Raw genomic sequence first — 20,496 nt, forward strand, 5'->3', positions numbered from 1 at the left:
AATTGAGAGGAAAGTATAGAGATTTCGCATACACTCCCTGCCTCAACACATGCATGGCCTCCCCCATTATCAGCATCCCCCATCAGAGTGCTACATTGTTACAACTGATGAACCTACATTGATTGACACATCATAACCCCCAAAGTGAATAATTTACACTAGGCTTCACTCTTGGTGTTGTACATTCTATTGGTTTCAACAAATGTATAACGATGTGTATCTACCATTACCGTATCCCTTCTGTATGATTACAGTTTCTATTACAATATCTATTCTGTATGAGTACAATTTCACTGCTCTAAATATCCTCTATGCTCCACCTATTCATCCCTCCCTCCCACTCCCTGGCAATCACTGATCTTTTCACTGTCTCCATAGTTTTGCCTTTTCCAGAATGTCATAGTTGGAATCATATGGCAGGTAGCCTTTTCAGATAGGCTTCTTTCACTTAGCAAAATGCATTTAAGTTTCCTCCATGTCTTTTCATGGCTTGATAGCTCATTTCTTTTTAGCGCTGGATACTATTCCATTGCCTGAATGTACCACAGTTTATTTACCCATTCACCTACTGAAGGACATCTTGGTTGCTTCTAAATTTTTCCAATGATGAGTAAAGCTGCTACAAACATCCGCGTGCAGGTTTGTGTGTGGATGTAAGTTTCCACCTCTTTTGGGACCACTCTGTTTGTCGGTTGCCTCCACAACGTGAGCATAGGAGGAGACATGGTCACTGTGGACTGGCCCCAGGATAAATGCTGCAGAGATTGTGGGGAGCATAACCTTCCTGGTGCTCAGAAAAGATAAAATATTCCTGTGAAGGTGTCAGGCCTCGTTCCGTGCATGCTACATATAAAGATGAATAAAACCTGGCCCATATCTCAAGGAGTTGGCAGTCTAAAACATCTAGTTGAAACCACATGTTACAGAAGATATAATAGTAGCGGTTATGGGTTTCAAGAGGGAAACAGTATGTTTCATAGAGAGGAGATGACTGAACTGAGAATTCTAAGATAAATAGCAGCTCATAAATTTGCAGTGAGTGGGTAGAGAAGAGAGTATTCAAGGCATGGAAAGTAGCTGGAACATAGACATGTAGGCTTTCTTATCAAGGCAAACTCAAGGAACACAGTACCATGGGAAGTCCGTGACTCCATCCTAAAGACGGTGCAGAAGTTAAACAATTTTGCAAAGAAGTCCATCCGGAGAGTCAATTTTGAATAACTGAAGGCTAAAAGAGAGTTACTTTATCTTTTTTTTAAAATTTATGAAATAATAGACTTCATTTTTTTATGGAGATATAATTCACATCCCATTATAGTAGCATTTTAACGTGGACAATTCAGTGGCTTTCAGTCTATTCACAAAGTCCTGTGACCATCACCACTACCTAATTTCAGAACATTTTCATCACTGCACAAAAAGCCCTGTACCATTAGAGATCACTCACCATCAACCCTCCTCTCAACTCCTGTCTGTCTTAGTCTGTTCGAGCTGTTATAAGAAAAATACCCTAGACTTGGTAGCTTAAACAACAAACATTTATTTTTCACAATTTTGGAGACTGGGGAGTCCAAGATCAAGCTTGGAGTGGTGGGGATCCACATCTTTGTTCACAGACTTCTCATTGTGTTGTCACGTGGTGGAAAGAGAGAGAGAGCGCTCTCTGGGGTCTCTTTATAAGAGCACTCATCCCGTTCATTAGGTCTCCACTCTCGCGACCTAATTACTTCCCAAAAGTCCTACCTCCTAATGCCATCCTACTGGGGGTTGGAATTTCAACATATGAATTTCGGGGGGACACAAACATTCAGTCCATTGCACCCTGGCAACCCCTAATCTACTTTCTATCTCTACGGATTTGCATGTTCTCAAAATTTCTTATTGATGGAATCATAGAATATGTGGTTTCTTGTCTGTGGCTTTTTTCCCTTAGTGTAATGTTTTGAACACTCATTCATGATGTTGCATGTGTCAATACGTTATTCTCTCCAGGAAAAGGCTTTCTGTACTAGGCAAGCTCCAAGTCAGGTCAAAAACAGACCAACAAACCATCCCTTAGGAATGAGGACTTGATAGAGGTCCAGCCCCGTGCTGCCCCTTCTGTTGCCTGCTCAGGAAGCCGTGGGCTGTTGTTTTGCCAGGCTAGCGTGGAGCTGAAGAATGGCAGATTGCACTAGGCAAGTTAAAATACCACCAAGCACACTGTTCCTACTGAGATTCAAGCATTTTTCTTGAATATATGCTCCCTGGGTTGCTGCAAGCTTTTGGTTAATTTCCAGAGTCCTGCAAAAGTTACTTCTGACAACTTTTTCCAGTTGTATCACTGATTTTATGGAGAAGAGAAATTTTGGAGGCCCTAACTTTGCCATTCTCACTGATATCAATGCCATAGCTTTTTGTGTTCATTGACAAAACTTTTAGTTTTATGAAGTAGATTGTAACACTGGCCACAGATTCTTCCCCCCTTGTACGCGTGTCCTTTTGCAATGTGACTTTGCAGCTATTATTTTAAGGGTTGAGGACTATTTATCAATGTCGTGCACCTGGTTTGGCCATTTGACTTGTTTGGGCCAAAGGGAAAGCAGCAAATAAGACACCAGCAGAGACTTGCAATTATCTGAACATTGATATCTGCACCCTCTCCTGCTGATCTTGAAAGCAGTGGAATCACGACCCTGGGGACGAGCCTGCATTACCCTGCAGGAGAATGAGAGAACCACGTGGAGAGAGGCCCCAGCTGTTCTCACCTTCACAGACGAGACCATAATAAACCAGTCACTCCAGCTGTTCATCCACCGACTATAGATGCTGGAGCAACCCTGCCAAGATCCGCTGAGCTGAGCCTAGGCAGGAAAAGCCATCCCACTGAACCCAGCCAAAATGTCAACCCACAAAATCAGGAGCTAAATAAGTGGGTATTGTCTTAAGCCACTAAGTTTTGAGATGGTGTGAAACACAGAGAACTCTGATATGGTTTACGTCTTTAGTAAATTCATCTTCTTCACTATTTACTCCTATGAAAATACATACACTCTGGAGAAAAATATCATCATAGCAATTTATGCAGTATATCTTGAAACCTTAAAATTGTTATGTTCTGCTTATGGATGACTATGCAAAATTTTACAATATTGTGACTACAATTGTGTTTGAAGACTGGCACAATGGTGATAATTTTTGAAGCTGGGAGATAAGGTCATGGAGGGTTCAAAATTACAGTCTTTCTTCTTTTGTGTTTGTTTGAAATTTTCCACAATACAATTTTTAAAAAAAAAGAATATGGTTAGCAATTGCAATGCACTCTTTCTATCTTGTCTTCCCATTTGGAAGAGCAGAGATGAGACTGGATTTTAAAATTAAAATTTCCATCTGTGCCTCTCTCAAGAAACACAATTACATTATTTTATTCTAAGCTTTCATTCCAAATTGCTGAGGCTCCAGTAGGCAAATTGAAAGCATTTTCCTTTCAGCAGAAGCACAATGCAACCCCATGCAAATTATAAGTAAATGATCTTTACTAATATCACATTTAACATCAAAATGCAAAATGCACAGAGTCCGCTGTAGAAATCCATGTCATATTTTAGTGTTTGATGAAGATGTCTTGCTTTTGTAACACCTAAGGTATTGGCAGCTAAAACGGACCACAAAGTAATCAGAGAACTGAGTTCCATGCTGGAAAGAACTCTCTATTTCTCTGCCAAGATAAAAGAAAATCTAGGGAAATACGATTAACTCTCTACATTGGCAAATCCATATTTTATGGTTCAGGAAAATATTGACCAACCAAAGAGGAAATGGTTTAGAGTACTATTTCAGTTTGCATTTGTCCTTACAAACTGCAATTAAAACAGTAGGAAAGAGATATCAAAATGGGTCTTAATATGGCACTGTTGAAAACATTTTCTAACTGGGTAATCCTCTCTTATTAGGATAATTAAAATGTATTATATAAAATAATTGTGTTTAATCACAATGATGCCTTAAAATTCAGCTACCACTATCTTCACCATCCTCCCTTCTCAGGCACTGGAATTTCTTAAGTTTCAGAAATTGAATTATTTTATGTTGAAATTACATCCTCAAAATTACTGATTTAGGGTAACATTAATTCACTAGGTTAAATCCTTTTCCTTCCAAAGTATGCAAATTTCTGTGGTCATATTGCAAAAAGGAGAAATTAGAAGCCCAGACAAGGAAGTTAGTCTAGATGTACAACAGAAAAAAAGGAGAACAGGGCTAGCTCCATGCTATTTGCTATTATCGAATGTTTCAAAATGGATGGGCAATGCTAGGTATCCACGGCATTCACAGAGTATGCATTAACATAGCTGCCTGGGCTGCAGCAAAAACAGTTTTGTCATTGTCATTGATTTCCAGAAAGGGCAGGATGCCAGCTAGCTGTTAGGGACACTGCTTGTGGCCGAATCTCATCAAAAGATAATCCAAAGAGCATTGTCATTTCCTAGAATAAATCTCTGTATTTTCAGAAGAGATTTCTCGTATTTCTAGAAAACTTCTCTGTAGCAGAGAAACACAGAGATCATCTTTTGCAGAGAAATACGTATTTTTAAAGCATAGTAAGTGATGAGCTGACATTGGATCCCTGCACATTTTAGACATATGAGACAGTGAGGGGTGAAGGTCTGAAATTCTGGCTCTTCTGTCTGCCCTGGAGCTAAATAGATGTTTGGACAGAAGCATTTATCAAGTGCTTCCCCAAGAATTATCTAAGAGCATCGACGAGGGACGATGACTGGGTAATTGCCTCCCTGAGACCGATGGCAACTTGGTTCCGCCTCCTCCTGTTTATCATCTTTTAAGAGAACTGCCTCACAGACAGAAGAGGGGAGGATTAGAGCTTGCTTCCATATCGCACATTCATCTTCCTCTTGCCTTCCTCTCCCTTCTCCCATCGTAATGCATAACTCCTTGTCTCATTTCTGCTTGATAGCTCTAGTTGTCATCACTGTTGAATTTAAACAACTATACTTGAGAGCAACCACTTATCGTCCCGGAAAATCTTTACTATTGCCTTGCTGTGAAGGAAATTACACAACATGGCTTTAAATATTTCCCTAACACAAGTTGCCCTTGAAAACATTGTCACAGAAGATAATAGCGCTACATAATTTTTTAGAACCAGAATTCACTAAACATTATGGGGGTGGGGGAAAAAAAGGGCAAACAATTCATATGGGAAAAGGTCAAGATGGTTTACTTGCATTCAAAGTGCTAACAGCAGGATGCAAATAAACATTATTGTTCCTACTATATAGTCTTTTGACTTTAAACATAGTGTCGAAATTTTTTAACATACAATTAAACATTTTAAACACATTGAAACTGGCCTTAGAATATAGGGTTTGTTGTTACTGTTAAAGCAAAGGGATTTGAACTTGCCGAATGGTCGCTAAGCTTCCCTACGACCTAAGATGTTACCCAGTGAAGTCATATTTACCTCCCTAATACGCATTCATTCAGGCAATGTTAGCAGATGTGTATATTTCTGAAGACACACTCAACCTAAACATTAATTTTTTTTTTTTTTTTACCCTGGCCTGAAGCCATCCTCATTCATCTTCTCCTCCAACGATCTAAAATATCTTTCTAAGACTGATTAAGCCTCAAAAATTCCAGGGTCTAAAATGTTGTAGGATTCCTTAGCACAAATTCTCTAAGGGAGACAAAAAAATTTTGCCAAATTTAATAATTATTCCTCTGCAGAAACAGGGTGGTGACGTGAGTTACTCAAGATGCACAGGCTTACGCTGCAGTGACAACATCCAAACCTCAGTGGCTTAAGCAACAAAGGATTATTTCTGGCTCCCCCTCTACGGTCACCATGAGTCACGTCGGGCTCTGCTCAGTGTCGTTTTCACCCCAAGGGAGCAGCTTCTGTCTGTGTTGAGAAACTGCTGGGAGATTTTTATAATGGCAACTGATGCTCCAGCTCTGAAGTATCACAGGATGTGTCTCCTCACGGCTCACGAGAGGCCAGAAGCACCATCCTACTACGAGCCTGGACCATGGAGCAAGGTGGAAACCTTTAGCAGACACCATGGTGACGGCTGTATAATAGTAAACAAACAGATAAACACAAAACCATGTGTCTTTTTCTCTGAATGAGAAAAATCTGCATTAATGAATCAATTCTGCACTAATTTGAACTCTATTGTAACGATCAGTACACTCAGGTTGCTTCTTTCACTCTGGAAATGTGTCAAGTCTACATCCTAGCTCATGGATTCAACCCATGGGTTTAATTCACACAGTGTCCTCCTGTGTTTCTTGCTAGGCAGATCAAGGTAATAAGTTCTATCAATGACTTATGTATCCATCTACTTATGCAATGTTACAGTCTAACAAATACTGCTACATATGGTGGCACAGGCTGTGCACTGCACACATTTAGGAAGCACACTTCCCACTGCGGGGTGTAAATGTCACCCCTGGAGTTGTGCAGTACACAGTATGTGCAGTCATACATGAAGATCATGAAAATCTATCCATTTACTTTTTTTTTACCCAAGCGATCACTACATAAATCTAAGCATAAAGCAGCCTATTTATGTCCTGTTTTCTGTACCCGTTTCCGCGTCTGTAACAGGATGTAAATCATAACATATATTTGATAGACGTGCAGTGAAGATTAAATAGACGAACCCACAAAAGCACTTGGAATCAGGCCTGGGACAAATGAGTCTAACCAACCTCGTCCCCTATTCCAGCCTACCACATCGGCGCATGGCCCCTGGGACCATTTTCTGCCTCACCTTCAGTGAGACGGGATGTGCTGCAGAAGCTCATTTCATCTCTGCCCTAATGTGATAGCTGGGAACAGTCTCCCTGATACTAATGCATGGCCTGTCTGAGACCTTCTCTTAGCAGTTAGCGACCCCATGCATTTCCCCGCCTGATAAAACGCCATGCGTGCCCTTCCCTGAATGATCAGAAACTCTGACTTCTCCCACCCTTTTCGTATGGCACTTGTCACCTTCTCTGAGAGGCACTAGACAATGCTACTTTCAAATCTCGCTGCGGAACATCCCTCAGATTTTAACACGGAGCTGACGCTTTGCATTAACTGCATGTTTTCAACCCTGACTTTTAAAGAAAAGTACAAGCAGCAAAAATCTCATGAATTAATTGGAAATATTAAACACGAGTAACACGGTGTTATTTCAAAGGTTGCTGAAAGGAGTTGGCTTAAAAACATTACATCATCTTTTGATCTTTTTCTCAGACTAAAATCTGATCAACACAACAAAAATATCGCGTTCGCTGGACTCGTTTACATACGCACAGGAAATATTTTCTGAAGTATTTGAAAAGTGATAAAGTTTGTAGGGAATTCAAAGAATATTTTATACAAATATATTCACTGGGAGATTTTGCCATTAAAAATACCATCGTCTCTCAATATATGCAATATATTTTGAAATCTGCTATCTTAATATAATCAATGAAGCAACATATAATGCTCCACTTTGAGAAAGAGCCTCAATATTTAAGTAATCATCAGCTTGTTGGTTGTGTAAAGTACCCAGCTCTGCCTTCTCACTCACCCACACTGCAGTGGCAGAATCACTTATCCTCCATTCTGGGCCATCGTCAGTCGGTGGCAGTCCCCACTATATTTTTCTCTTTAAGTTTACCTGATTCCCACCCTCACATAATTGATAGTCTAAAGAATTAATGCATATGTCACATTTCCTTTATCCATTCATCCATCCACGAACATTTGGGTTATTTCCACATCTTTCGCTATTATAAATAATACTGCAATGAACATGAGAGTGTAGATATCTCTTCGAGATTCGGATTTCAAGTTTTTTGGATAAATACCCAGAAGTGGGATTGCTGGGTCACATGGTAGTTCTATTTTTAATTTGTTTTCCATAGCAGCTGCACCATTTTGCATTCCCACCAACAGTGTACAAGGGTTCCAATTTCTCCACATCCTCGTCAACACTTGTTGCTTTTTTTTTTCATAATAGCCACTTTTCAATATTAAAAATGAAGGCAATCCTGCAATATGAAACAACAGGGAGGAATCTTAGGGACATTATGCGAAGTGAAATAAGTCAGACACAGAAGGACAAATACTGCATGATCTCACTTATATGAGGTATCTAAAATGGTCAAACTCATCAAGGCTGAGAGCAGAACCAGGTGGCTGGTTGCCAGGGCCTACAGGGTGGGGGACATGGGGACTTGCAATCAGTGAGTATAAAGTTTCAGTTATACAAGATGAATAAATTCTAAAGATCTGCCATACAACACTGTGCCTATAGTTGAACACATAAAAATCTGTTAAGAGGGTAGATCTCATGTTAAGTGTTCTTACCAAAATAAAATTAAAATTAAAATTAAAAAAAAGAATTGAATGCATAGGCTTCTATTTAAAGCAGCACCAGTAAGTCAAAAAATCTTTTTGAAATCCAAAAAACTATCACAAAATGTCAGGTTTATATAGTGTGGCCCACCTAGTGTATTAGTCGAGGTAATTACCTCTCGCTGCTGTTTCACTAAGACTCTCCAAGTCTCAGTGGCTTATAAAAAGTTTAGATCTGGTTCAGGTCAGTCGCCTGCTGATCTGGCAGCTCTCTGGAGCTGCCCCAGGCGGTGACTCAGGGATCCAGTCTCCCGCATCACCATTGTGACATCACCATTCCTTAGGACCTTCTCAGAGTCCTTACCTGGATGTTCTGCATTCAGCAGCCATAAGAGGACTGTGCAGGGAAACTTCTGGCCAGCCTGAGTGTCTCACATGGTCCCAATATAACTATAAGGTAAGTGGGAAATGTTATCTTGCCCCTAACCCATTGAGATGAAACTGTACATCTGAGTCATGAGATGGTTTCTGGTTCAAAAGTAGTTACAAAGGGGCCCTGTCCACTAGGGAATATGCTATATCTTTGTAAATATGGCACTTTATGTATTTACTTTTACACCCCATTTTAAATTTAGACAATATAAATTTTATTGGCAATTCAAAGGGCATATTTATAAAGATATACTCATTGGAAATTTTGCCTTTAGAAAAACACCACCATCCCTCAGCACAGGTCATATAGTTTGAAACCTGCAATCCTCATATAATCAGTGAGGCCAATTTATATCTTATACCTCAATATGAAAACGATTATGTTTGCTTATTGGGTAAAGCACACCCAAACACTGTACCATTTGCTTCTTTGAAGACGTGATGTATTTTCTGGGTGAGATAAACTTAGCATTATCAGGACAAGTCATTTAGAGGATTTGGACTTCATGAGAAGAACCACTTTTAGGGCAACCATTGAAGGGTCTCCTACACTGAAGGTCCATTAAGTTCTTAGAAAACTGACAAATCGCCACTTGACAATGTTTCCTTTGCACTAACACATGGGTAGTTTTCAAGCTGCTAGTATTCTAATTAGGAAAGTTGACATTTCCTTAATTGAAAAGGCTCCTGTAACTAATATTTCACACTGTTAACTATTGGTAAATGACGATCACTTTATTCAGAGCCCATTAAAGAAAGAAATGGTCTGAAGTGATGTTTGCTAGAGGTAACTCCAGTAACACAGAAGAGGTTCATGGTATCAGAAAGCCAAGGATGGCCAGGGTGCTAGGTCCCACACTCATGCTGTCCCAGACAGGTTGGAGGTGTCCCAGGGGAAGCCCGGATTTAAGGGGGACTTGGTCATTTACAACACATATCACATTTTTGAGGACTAAAGAGGAGGTAATGAGTCTTAGCTTTATATCACTTGAAAGCCAGACACCAGCCTCTACCAACGAACATCTTTCGTCCACGCTCTCTCTCCCTGCTATTATCCATTGTCTGGCCGCCTCCCCAGGGACATGTTTTAGCTTTTATCCAGAATTGCTGGACCAAATGAGAGCCCATCGCAGTCCTAGTGCTACTGCACTGCTTCCTTCTCCTTCTTACTGCTCCCGTGGTTTACCCTGACTGTGTTTCCAACTTCCTAAGGAATCCAGTCGAGAGACAGAGAAGAGAGAACAATGTTTTTTGCATCAACATTTAGACTCCTTAAACTTCTTTGCTCCAAATATCTGCTTCACTTCACTTGGGTGCAGGGTCTATTAAGGCTTTCATCGGCCCACGAAGGAAAACATATAAAGATATTAAGATAAAGACATATTACATAAAAACATAAAACGTATTAAGACATACGAAAATTCTATTTTACGACTGTGCTGCTTCAGATGCGAATATGGTCTTCAACCCCAAGAGTTCATTTTTTTTTCTTCTAATTTTAAAAGATGTTAAGGTATTTTTTGTGAGCCGTGAGAAGGCCTATGGCAGTGTGTGTAATGGGTAATTTGACCTTGCCCTGCCCTCTAATCATGGAGGTCAGGGGCTATTTTATTTCTCATCCATCCCTGCATTTCTTATTCTCTCTCTGGAGCCTTGGGGACTCAAGAAATATCTGTTGAACTGAAACTTGTATTCCTCATCGCTTAACATCACGCCCGAAACACAGTAAACCCTCCACACGCTTGTTGACATGAAGCATGTGACAAGGCATGGCATCAGAGCACAGAATTTTTAATTGCCAAGGAAATTTTTATTTTAATTTTGCATTAACATTAGAACAAAGTTCTAAGAAAACTTTACCTGATACAACCACTTTACAGATAGCATTTTTCAGACATGGGCTAAATACTTTTCCTGTTTCTTTACTTTTCCCTGTATGCCCTTCGGGGCAAATCTGACGTCTGTTTCCTTTCTTGAATCCTTTAAACTACCTCGATACGTAGGCTGTGATTTTGCTTTTCATGCAGCGTTACTGACCTTGTAAAATAATGCCTGTCTATGTGTTACTAACTGCTTAGCTTGTAACATCTATGAAATGCTAGGAATATAAAGATTTTTTTTTTAGATAATTTGTTTAAAGCTTCAAAACCCACAAAGGTTTGGACATACACCTCAGGAGGTCATACCAAGGGGATGCTTTGAAAGCAAGTAGTTATGCCTTACCACTTTGTAAGAAATCCAGGTCTTAAAGAAGGTTAGGTCTCTCTTGGACAAAAGAATTCATATTTACTATTGTACATTCCAACCAAAACTTTCACATGGTAAATGGTTTGAAATCTAAGATAATAATGGTTATTGCCAATAAACCTGACTTTCAAATCCTCTGAAACATAATGGTGATCTAAGGTACTCTGAAGCAAATATTTTAAAGTTTGTTTTACCTCTGGAGGTGTATGTGTCCTTCATTTGCTGTTAACACTGTACAGATTAAACAATTAATTCTATACATAAATATGTATTCACATAATCTATAAAAGTGCTTCAAGTTATTCAATCCTCCAACACACATTCCCACATCATAAAGTGTTTTCTGAAAGTGCATGTGCCTAGAATATGTTAAACTTAGAGTAAACATGATCATATTAAAACATAAGTTCCTTATAGTGGCTTTAAATAGTTTTTCCACAATAAGATCAGCAATAATCCTAACACATTATTAACACGCTGGCGCGCTCTTGAACAAGAATATTTCCTAAAACAATACGACAGATTTTTGGCAATTTCTCGAATGAGAAATCCACATTAGAAATAAGAATCCTATTTGCTTTCCAACTTTCAACCATTCCCGGGGGAGGGTAAAAACTCACTTCTATTTTTTAAGAAAAAGAAAACAAAGATTAAAATTTGAACTAGCAGACCTTAAAGGGGAAGTGGGGAAATGCTGTTGGATCTTGGAAATTCTTCAGTGAGAAACAGAGGAAATTAGAGTCCAGTGTCAGAAAGTCTAGGACGCAGCACACATTCTCTCCACTGGGCCACGTGGGGTCTGGGGACTCCACTTATCTGTACTCTCCTGGAATTGAACAAACGAGGGGCGAAGGTGGGATGCTCAGACGTGTTCACAGACGAGACTAATGGTAGGCAGATGGACGGCAGTCCCTTTCGACCCATCACTAAAGGAATCCACGTGATATTGTTGCAGGATGTACAGCGTCTAAAGGGGTGACAAGAACACTCTCCACACAGGTGAATTCTTTCTTCGGGAGGGGCTGGTGGTTCAGACTTCGGCATTCTCTCCAGCTGTGCCACTCTCAGCCAATCTCCTCAGTGACCCAGCTATGCCTTATCCCTTAATTACTGAGGTTGGGGGAAATGGAATTAAAACAAAACCTACATCTCACTGCAGATTGGAAACATAGATATTTCTCAGCCACAGGATAAGACCACACAAAACAAAGCACTTACATTAAGTACTGTTCTCACATCATTAAATTCTGCAAGAAATAAAGATATCACCCTCATGCGTATGGATCATGGACTGCTTGCGAGTGTTATTTTTTCCCAACAAAATACCACACTTTCCGTGCCATTCATTCTGAATTATGTTGGGAGGGATTCCTTGAATTGTAGCACCCTCAAAATGGCCTTCTAGCTCAGAATTTCCAGTCATCAAAGAAACAGTAGAAACCAAATATAATACTACAAATTATGGGATGGAAATCCGTACAGGTAAGATTTGTCTTGGCATTATTGCTCCTGAAGGATTTCACAAAAAGTCCATTGCACAAACAAACCTATCTGTGAGCTTCTATTGTTTTTACCTAAATACTGATAAGCTTCTAGTTCCGTATTTTAAATATCTTAACCTTCTCTAGGAAAGAGATAAACTGTGTATATAAAAATATATATAAATATCTTCAATAGCATTTAATATGTGTTTTAAATAATACCGATAATAATTGCCTTCCAATAACTAAATTGGAACATACCATCATCTATTATTGGTAAAGAAGATGGTCCTTTATTCATTATCAAGCTGCATATGTTAAGATTTACTAAACACTTTTTAAACAGAATACTTTTATTGGTGCACTAAGGGAATCATGTGGGCCATTGCCTCACATCAGATTGTGGAATAAAGACGCCTCATACCACTGATCATAGACATTTGCTGAGGGGTGAACAGCTTACCTTTTGCACCTTCCTACTATCCGTCTGCACTGGTGTTGGACATACTCATTGGAATGCCCTCTATCTCATTTAAGTGAGTCCAAGAACTTTGGCCATGGAAGGCATAAGTCAACATTTGTCTCTCTATATACTGCAAACCTTGATTTTTTTCTCTGGGGTAACTGTGGGGCTCTTGGTGGAGCCTTCAGGTGATGAGATAGAGAATCGATCCTAATCCAAGGTACTGACAGAGCTGGCTTTAACCCAGTGCCGTTCCCAATGTGCGTCTGTAATGGAGGAGCTGGAGCGGGCACCGAGCATTTTTCTTGGCCCCAGACGCACAATGGCTAATGGCTCACTGTTCTATCTTGTTTTTCTCGGTCACACTGGCAAGATAGGCCGGAGGAGGAACAACACATCTGAAGCCATGGCTTCCAGAGGATGTTTCCCAGTGACAACTGATTGGGGACCTCTTGCAGGGTCTTGGTGTGGTGGTCTGCGGCTTGCTGCATGGCGTCCAGAATCTCCTGGAACCGGGGCTCAGTCGTCAGGGTTACTGGGTTTCTCTCTCTCGGATCTTTGGAAATATCAAAGAGTAAAGGTGGGTGATGGTGGGTGACGAAATGCCCATGACAGAAACACACGTGTGTAGAAAAGCATCCATTGGCGCCCTCGGGGGTGAACTTGGGTGTGAAGAAAAAGGCTTTCCAGATGGACGTGCCTGCGGTTTACAAGGACAGAAGTTCGTGTCATGTGGAAAGCGTCATTATATTCACCACACATGAGATCATGCACAGAAATCACGCTGCTATGTGCTTTAAGAAGGCAAAGAATTTATCATTCAAATGTGGATGAAATGTATGTATTTCTCATGCTTAAGGCTCCAAAGAGTAAGAGCCATAGCATAATAAAAACCCCCAAAACAAAAAACATGCATTATTATCTGCGAAAGAATACAAGATCCAACTGATTAAGTGATAGCCGCCATGATGCAAATTTAGACATATTAGAACCATGGCATTATCTTCTTATTCAGAGTCTCTCTCTCTCCTCTCTCCCTCCTTCTTCCCTTTTCACAGTCCCTAAATTCTTAGGCCATGCTGTGCTGGTCAGAGAGGAAAAAGCCTATTCATTGTTTGAGCACAGAACTCAAACAGGACTGTCATTTTAGGCTAATAAACTTTAGAGCTTGGGAATGTATAGCAGACACTCAATAAATATATATTGACTATCAGATTATAAGCTCCTAGCTGTGCCACCTCTTCCACTCAAACTTCAACATTTTAAACTTGTATCCTGTATTTCTGTAGAAAACAAAACGGAAGGCAGAGGCAGTCTCAATGCTAACATGTACATGAGAGATGATAAAACTGCACATGTACGTGTGCACAAACACACACACACACACACACACACACACACACAAGGAGCCATCAAGAACAATCTCAAACCAGCTAGGACCTCAGTTCACCTTTTATTTTCCCCGTTTTGAGAAAGCCCAAATGTATCAAACCCAGAATGAAGAGAGTCTAGGAGTGAGGATGGGGAGGGACTGCAGATGGTTAACAGAGATGATATTTTGGGGGTGAAGGAAATGTTCTCATATTAGATTGTGACTAGAGTTCCAGAACTCTATACATTTACCAAAAAATTTTTCAATTGGAATTTTATGATCTGTATATTATACCTTAATAAGGGTGTTAAAAATTCCAAATTAGGGGAATTCATTGACCCAAGAGTAGGAGGGTTAAATAGTTTTTAAAGTGTAAGATCTGTGTTCCATTAAACCCCCAAATATTCAAATTTTTAGGAAAAAATTGATTTTCAAACAATTATGAAATAATTGATTTCCTGTTTATTCCACAATATTATGACTTTCGGAGGAGCTAACTGCTAATCAAACATCGTCTGATAGAGGCCTAAAAACTGCTTCCTGGGTATGAAAAGGTGGCAGATAAAAACAGAGAATTAACGTCCACAAACCAACTGGAATTAGGTGCGGAATGTGAACGTCCTTTTTCGCATTATCCTTACAGTTTTTTGACATAAAATCATAGAGATTTTCCCACTAGGTAGCATCACACACTTATTTAATTTGCTTTGATAATTTGCTTGTATAATGACAATGGTGACTTATGTGATTATAGGTATTTAGTGACCAACTGGTCCAAATACAAAATAAATTAATGGGATCAATGTAAAACAACTGTTCTGGGTGTCTGTGTAGTCCCCAAAGAGCCCGTGACCTCAGACAAGCTTATTCAAGGGAACGCAAGACTCTTTGTGTTTTTTGGGGAAGAACTAGGAAACATCACAAGCAACGTGGATATGTTACTGATGACTCTATTGAAGGGGATCTGTAACAGGATGCCTCCATCTGTGGCTTAGTCAACGCTGCGAGAGGCAGGACATAACGTCTATGTTAATTTACACGTGCTCCGCACATCTGCCTTTTAAAGACAAGTCAGGCTGACGTGCAGACACGCTATGCTGCAGAAAGAATTCCTGGACACAGTTACTGCCTGTAGCAGAGTTTAAAAAGGAAGTGGGTGACCTTAAGATTCTTCACATCAACTCCTCTCATTCCCCTTTCCTCCCAGAGACGACAGATTTCCTTTAGAAGCCTCTTCTGTGACACTGCAGCCACTTAGAATCCATCTTCAGTCAGGGTCGGCTGGGGCAAGGCTGTTACAGAGAGAGGCGTGTGGGAAGAAGCCTCTTCTGCTCTTTCTCTGAGTGCTGCAAATCTGGAGGGTGTTTCGAACTTGACATTCGAGTCAAGTCTCGGTGTGTTTAAAACCCCAAGAGAGTGCAGGCTCTTGGAACAAATTCATTTGAAGGGCCTGTATCTCCCACTTGACTTTTGAAAGCCACTCACATGGATTCTGTTATTACAGCCTTAGCTCAATCCTGCCCAGATGTGAACTGGAAGACCGACTGAAAGGCCAGTCAGTAAACCTTGGGCATTCTTGCCTGGGAAGAGCACTGGTGTTGCTACGTAGCTCGGATGAGTGTAGAATTAACAATTGACTTTCCTGAAGATTTGTTTGCTATGCTATACGGGTGTTTGCCTTTTTATCTTCTACTTTGAATTTTTAAAACTTTTTATAAAAAGATAGATTGCTTATTCTCCATAGTAGTTCTTTGGAGCAGGTTGGAATTGCTCAAATGAGAGAAGTGGGACTGCATTTTATCGCCTGTAGGTTCACAAGATATGGGGACTTACTTCAGGACTCTGTTCTGTTATTCACCAGAAACCCAGGTATGGACATCTTCAAAGGCGTCAGTTCAAAGGAAAAGAGTAAATCCTGGTCATGCAATAAAATAGGAGGCACCTGATGTCATCTCACATTTCCAATAGGTGATATTTAGTTCTGTCTTCCAAAATTATTTTGATAATGTATTTCATCCTGGATTTCTCAATATACTAGGAAAATGTTGGGTTTTTAAAAAATATTTTTTCTCTACTGTTAAAATTCTAGTCTACTCTAAAAAAGATTGTTTCTTTCTCACCCCTGTAACAGATATATCTTTTGACCACAATGGGATCTTAAACTCATTTATAACTGAGATCCAATGATCTGGAGAAACTATTATTAAATTTTATAGTGAGAATACAGAAAAATTAAATGGGACATTTTTTTTCTTTTTTATTGATGAGGAAGATTAGCCCTGAGCTAACATCTGTTGCCAATCGTCCTCTTTTTGCTGAGGAAGATTGGCCCTGGGCTAACACCTGTGCCCATCTTCTTCTACTTTATATGGGACGCCGCCACAGCATGGCTTGATGAGTGGTGTGTCGGGGTGCACCGAGGATCTGAACCCAAGGCCGCCAGAGCGGAGCACGTGTGCAGGCGAACTTAACCACTATACCACCGGCCCCTTAAATGGGACATTTTTTAAAAAGTATTCTAAGCAGTGATGAGAACAATATTCTACTGAGGTTTAAAAAAATTAAGAGAAATAATTGTCACAATTAACAGGCAAAGATGTCAATGACATATTATAGTTAGACTACTGCCGTGTCACTGTAATACAAAACACTGAAAATCACCACCCATCTGGTGAAACATTTTTATGTAAAATCACCACTAACAAAATATGATTCAATTCACAAAAGAAAGTTTATAGTCCTTTGATAGAAAGGCAAATAGAACTTAAGTGAGAAAAGTCAGACCCTGATTCAGCAACTTCCAAGTATAATCCTAAAACAACTATTTCATCAAAATGAACATAAGCTATGAGACAAGCTGAATCACGTGGTTTTGGGGTTCCCTGGGGATCTGAGGGGCGTATGATCCCAGAACAGGAAAAATTGTTGTGACTTTGATTACTTCCAGGTTACAGGAACTCAGCCACAGGAAGGAGTTCTGGGGCCACTTGGCAGAGAAGCCCCAAGAATGAGCAGACGTGGTCCCAAGGAGAAAAGCAGAGAGGATGTGAAGTGCATATGGCAACGCTACTGCTTCTCTGGAAAGAAAGGAGCTGAAACGTCAAACCTGAAATTTAGTTATGTCCTAAAATTAAAAAAAAATCACTATCACTATGCAGCACATGCTCCTTCTTGACCTTTTCGAGTCGGATCACGCTCCGCTCCTTACAAATCTAATAATGTCCTCCTGGAGAGGGTCCTCAAGGCTGCATTCGTCTTTATCCCAAGGACCCTGGGTGCTTCGGGCCTCTCATGATGAGACAGGAATCTCGCGCTGCATCCTGAATATTGGATTTGGCAGCAGTAGCAGCCCTCAACAGAGCTCGCAGAATCCAGGCCCCCAGGACACTCTCCATTCTAGGCCCCTTTGAATTTCCAAGCTGCTGCCCTGCAGAAGTCTCAGTGCCACCGTATGAGAGAAAATAGAGCCGATTTGGGAAAACTCTTCTTGTGTGCAAGTATAAATGTTGCACCACAGCAGATGAGCAGAAATGTCACACATCACTACAGCGCAATTTTGGCCCCTGTTTCTAACCTATGCAGGATGAAGAAAGGTGCTCCCAACCTAAAACTTTGATGCCACAAAAATAAGATTTTTCCCTCTGTCCTGGAGATGATGGAGTCCCCAGATAACCCACCTGCTCCTGCAAATTTCGCAGCTTCCCTGCAGTTAGGTGAGGCCCTGTGATGAGTTCTTACCAAACAAGAGCAGAATGTGACACATCTTTCCCAGGCCAAAGCACAGAAAAGCCATCTCTTTTGCTGGTGACATTGCAATTTACAGAGCCTCTGTCAGGGTGGTCCCCCGAGTGACTCAGGATGGCTGAGTCCCTTCCTCCTAGACACCCACCTCTACACCATTAACAGGACATCTGGTAAAGTCTGGAGACAAGTTTGGTTGTCACAGTTGGGGGCTGATGGGGTTGCTACTGGTATCCAGAGGGTAGAGGTCAGAGATGCTGCTCCATGTCCTATGATGCACAGGACAGCCCCCCCAACCAACCACAAAGAAGTACCTGGTCCCAAATGTCAGTGGTGCCCAGCTTGAGAAAATCTTGTATATGGCAGGAGTGAGAATAAACCTTTGCTGGGTCGAACCCCTGAGATCTCAGGGCTAAAGGTTATTATGGTATAACTTAGCGTCTCCATACTCAGATAATATCTGAGAGTTAAACTATAAAATGAAACAAATCTTATTTTTATTTATTTTTTTATTTCTCCCTGAGAAATCTGTTGCCAATCTTCCTCTCTTTTTGCTTGCGGAAAATTAGCCCTGAGCTAACATCCATGCCAATCTTCCTCTATTTTGTATGTGGGTTGCTGCCACAGCATGGCTGATGAGTGGTGTAGGTCTGTGCCTGGGATCTGAGCCCATGAACCTGGGCTGCCGAAGTGGAGCATGCCAAACTTAACCATTATGCCATGGGGCAGGCCCCAAACAGATTTTATTTATTTTTTGTGTGAGGAAGATCAGCCCTGAGCGAACATCCAATGCCAATCCTCCTGTTTTCTTTGCTGAGGAAGATTGGCCCTGGGCTAACATCTATGCCCATCTTCCTCTACTTTATATGGGACGCCGCCGCAGCATGGCTTGACAAGCAGCGCGCCGGTGCGCACCCGGGATCCAAACCTGCGAACCCCCAGCTGCTGAAGGGGAGTAGGCGCACTTAACCGCTGTGCCACTGGGCCAGCCCCAACAGATTTTATTTTTAATGAAATAAATCAGAATCCGGACTGAGATATGCAGCCACCATAAGTCTTGAAGACTTGGCGATAACCGACGTGAATGAACTACCAGCTCTAAAGGAGAGAAAATGTGCCACAGAACTATGGACATATAGATGAGCCTGAGACATAAGAAAATGTGTTTGCTATGCTGTTCCAAGCAAAATACAATGGAGATGGGGGGTGGTGCATGGGCTCAGGGTCTCCTTTGTTCCAAGGGGCAGTGATGTGTTTATGAAAGTTAGACATGATGTCTTTACTTAGCCTGATGTTGCTACATGAGACTTGTATATAGGGTAAGTCGAAAGAGAGAGAGAGAGAGAGAGAGAGAGGGAGAGAGGGAGGGAGGGAGAGAGAGAGAGAAAGAGAGAGATAGAGGGAGAATGCAGCGGTCAGAAGGCAGGGGCTTGGGTGAACTTTTTTAAAGGGATGTCCTTAAGGGATAAATGGATGACCTCTCTTGGGGTATAAAAAATCACCCAGACTCTGCTCCTTTCACTCTGCAGCCAACACCATTCACGAAGGCATTGGAAGCGCCTTCTGCAGATACATTCAGAAGATGCTTAACTCTGCACAACAGATGCCAGTCCACCTTTCAAAGCACATCTCACTTCATGTCAGTATTCGTGTGGGTCTGTGGCAGTGACCAGTACTGCGTGTAGACATCTTTGATCTGAGTTCAGAAGCGTTTCATGTTTTGGCGGCTTGTTTGGTACTATTTGCTTTAACTCTACTGCCCTTTGTCTTGGCATTCACATTTAACTCCAGGCTCTGACAGTTGGGGTTCAAATCCCAGCTCTGCCATTCCCTAGTGTGTGATGCTGAGCGTGGCCGTTAACCTCTCTGTGTCCCAGTCTCCTCTTCTGTTAAGTGAGGACAATAACAGTATCTGCCTCGTGGGACTGCTGTGAGGATTAACAATTCGTTCCTGTATGTCAAGCTCTCAGAACAGTACCGGGTGTATACTAAAGGCCACCTATGCGTTAGCTGTGACTATAAAGCTGCAGTCAATCTAAGCGACAAACACATTGGTTTCCGTCTGCTCTTAAATCTGTTACCACTGTAACGCACGTCTAAAGACATTTTTTTTCCACTAAAGATTCTTAAAGAACATGGACAACTAAATGTAAATGGCCTCAACACATTGGCTCTTAATTTATCACTCAGATTTAGACTTCCCTTGATGAATGTTGTTCAACTGCTAGTCTTGGCAAGATTTATTTTACATGCTTGGAGGATTCCATGTCTATATCATAGAAGTCACACGCAGACATTTTGGGTTTTCAGTCCTGGCAGTGTTTCCTTCCGCCATCTTGGAGTTCTTCAAGAACCATTTCAAATACTGTTCTGCTTTCCCATTGTGAGGGACCCACACCCAAGGGTCCCTAGGCTGGCCCCC

At 41.0% G+C, this 20,496-nt stretch overlaps 1 protein-coding gene across 1 annotated transcript in view; it reads right to left on the reverse strand.

Annotated features, from left to right (window-relative positions):
* Nucleotides 1-10,575: 10,575 nt before the first annotated feature.
* LOC101400125 (steroid sulfatase) overlaps nt 10,576-20,496 on the reverse strand; it is a 106,674-nt gene continuing 96,753 nt past the window's right edge. The window contains exon 10 of the mRNA XM_004440747.3: nt 10,576-13,661. Coding sequence (XP_004440804.1) covers nt 13,288-13,661 — 374 coding nt within the window. The 3' untranslated portion in view covers nt 10,576-13,287. The remainder of the gene's footprint in view (nt 13,662-20,496) is intronic.

This window comes from Ceratotherium simum, chromosome X (genome assembly GCF_057802395.1).
Source record: "Ceratotherium simum simum isolate JZ-2026a chromosome X, ASM5780239v1, whole genome shotgun sequence".
NCBI lineage: Eukaryota > Metazoa > Chordata > Mammalia > Perissodactyla > Rhinocerotidae > Ceratotherium > Ceratotherium simum.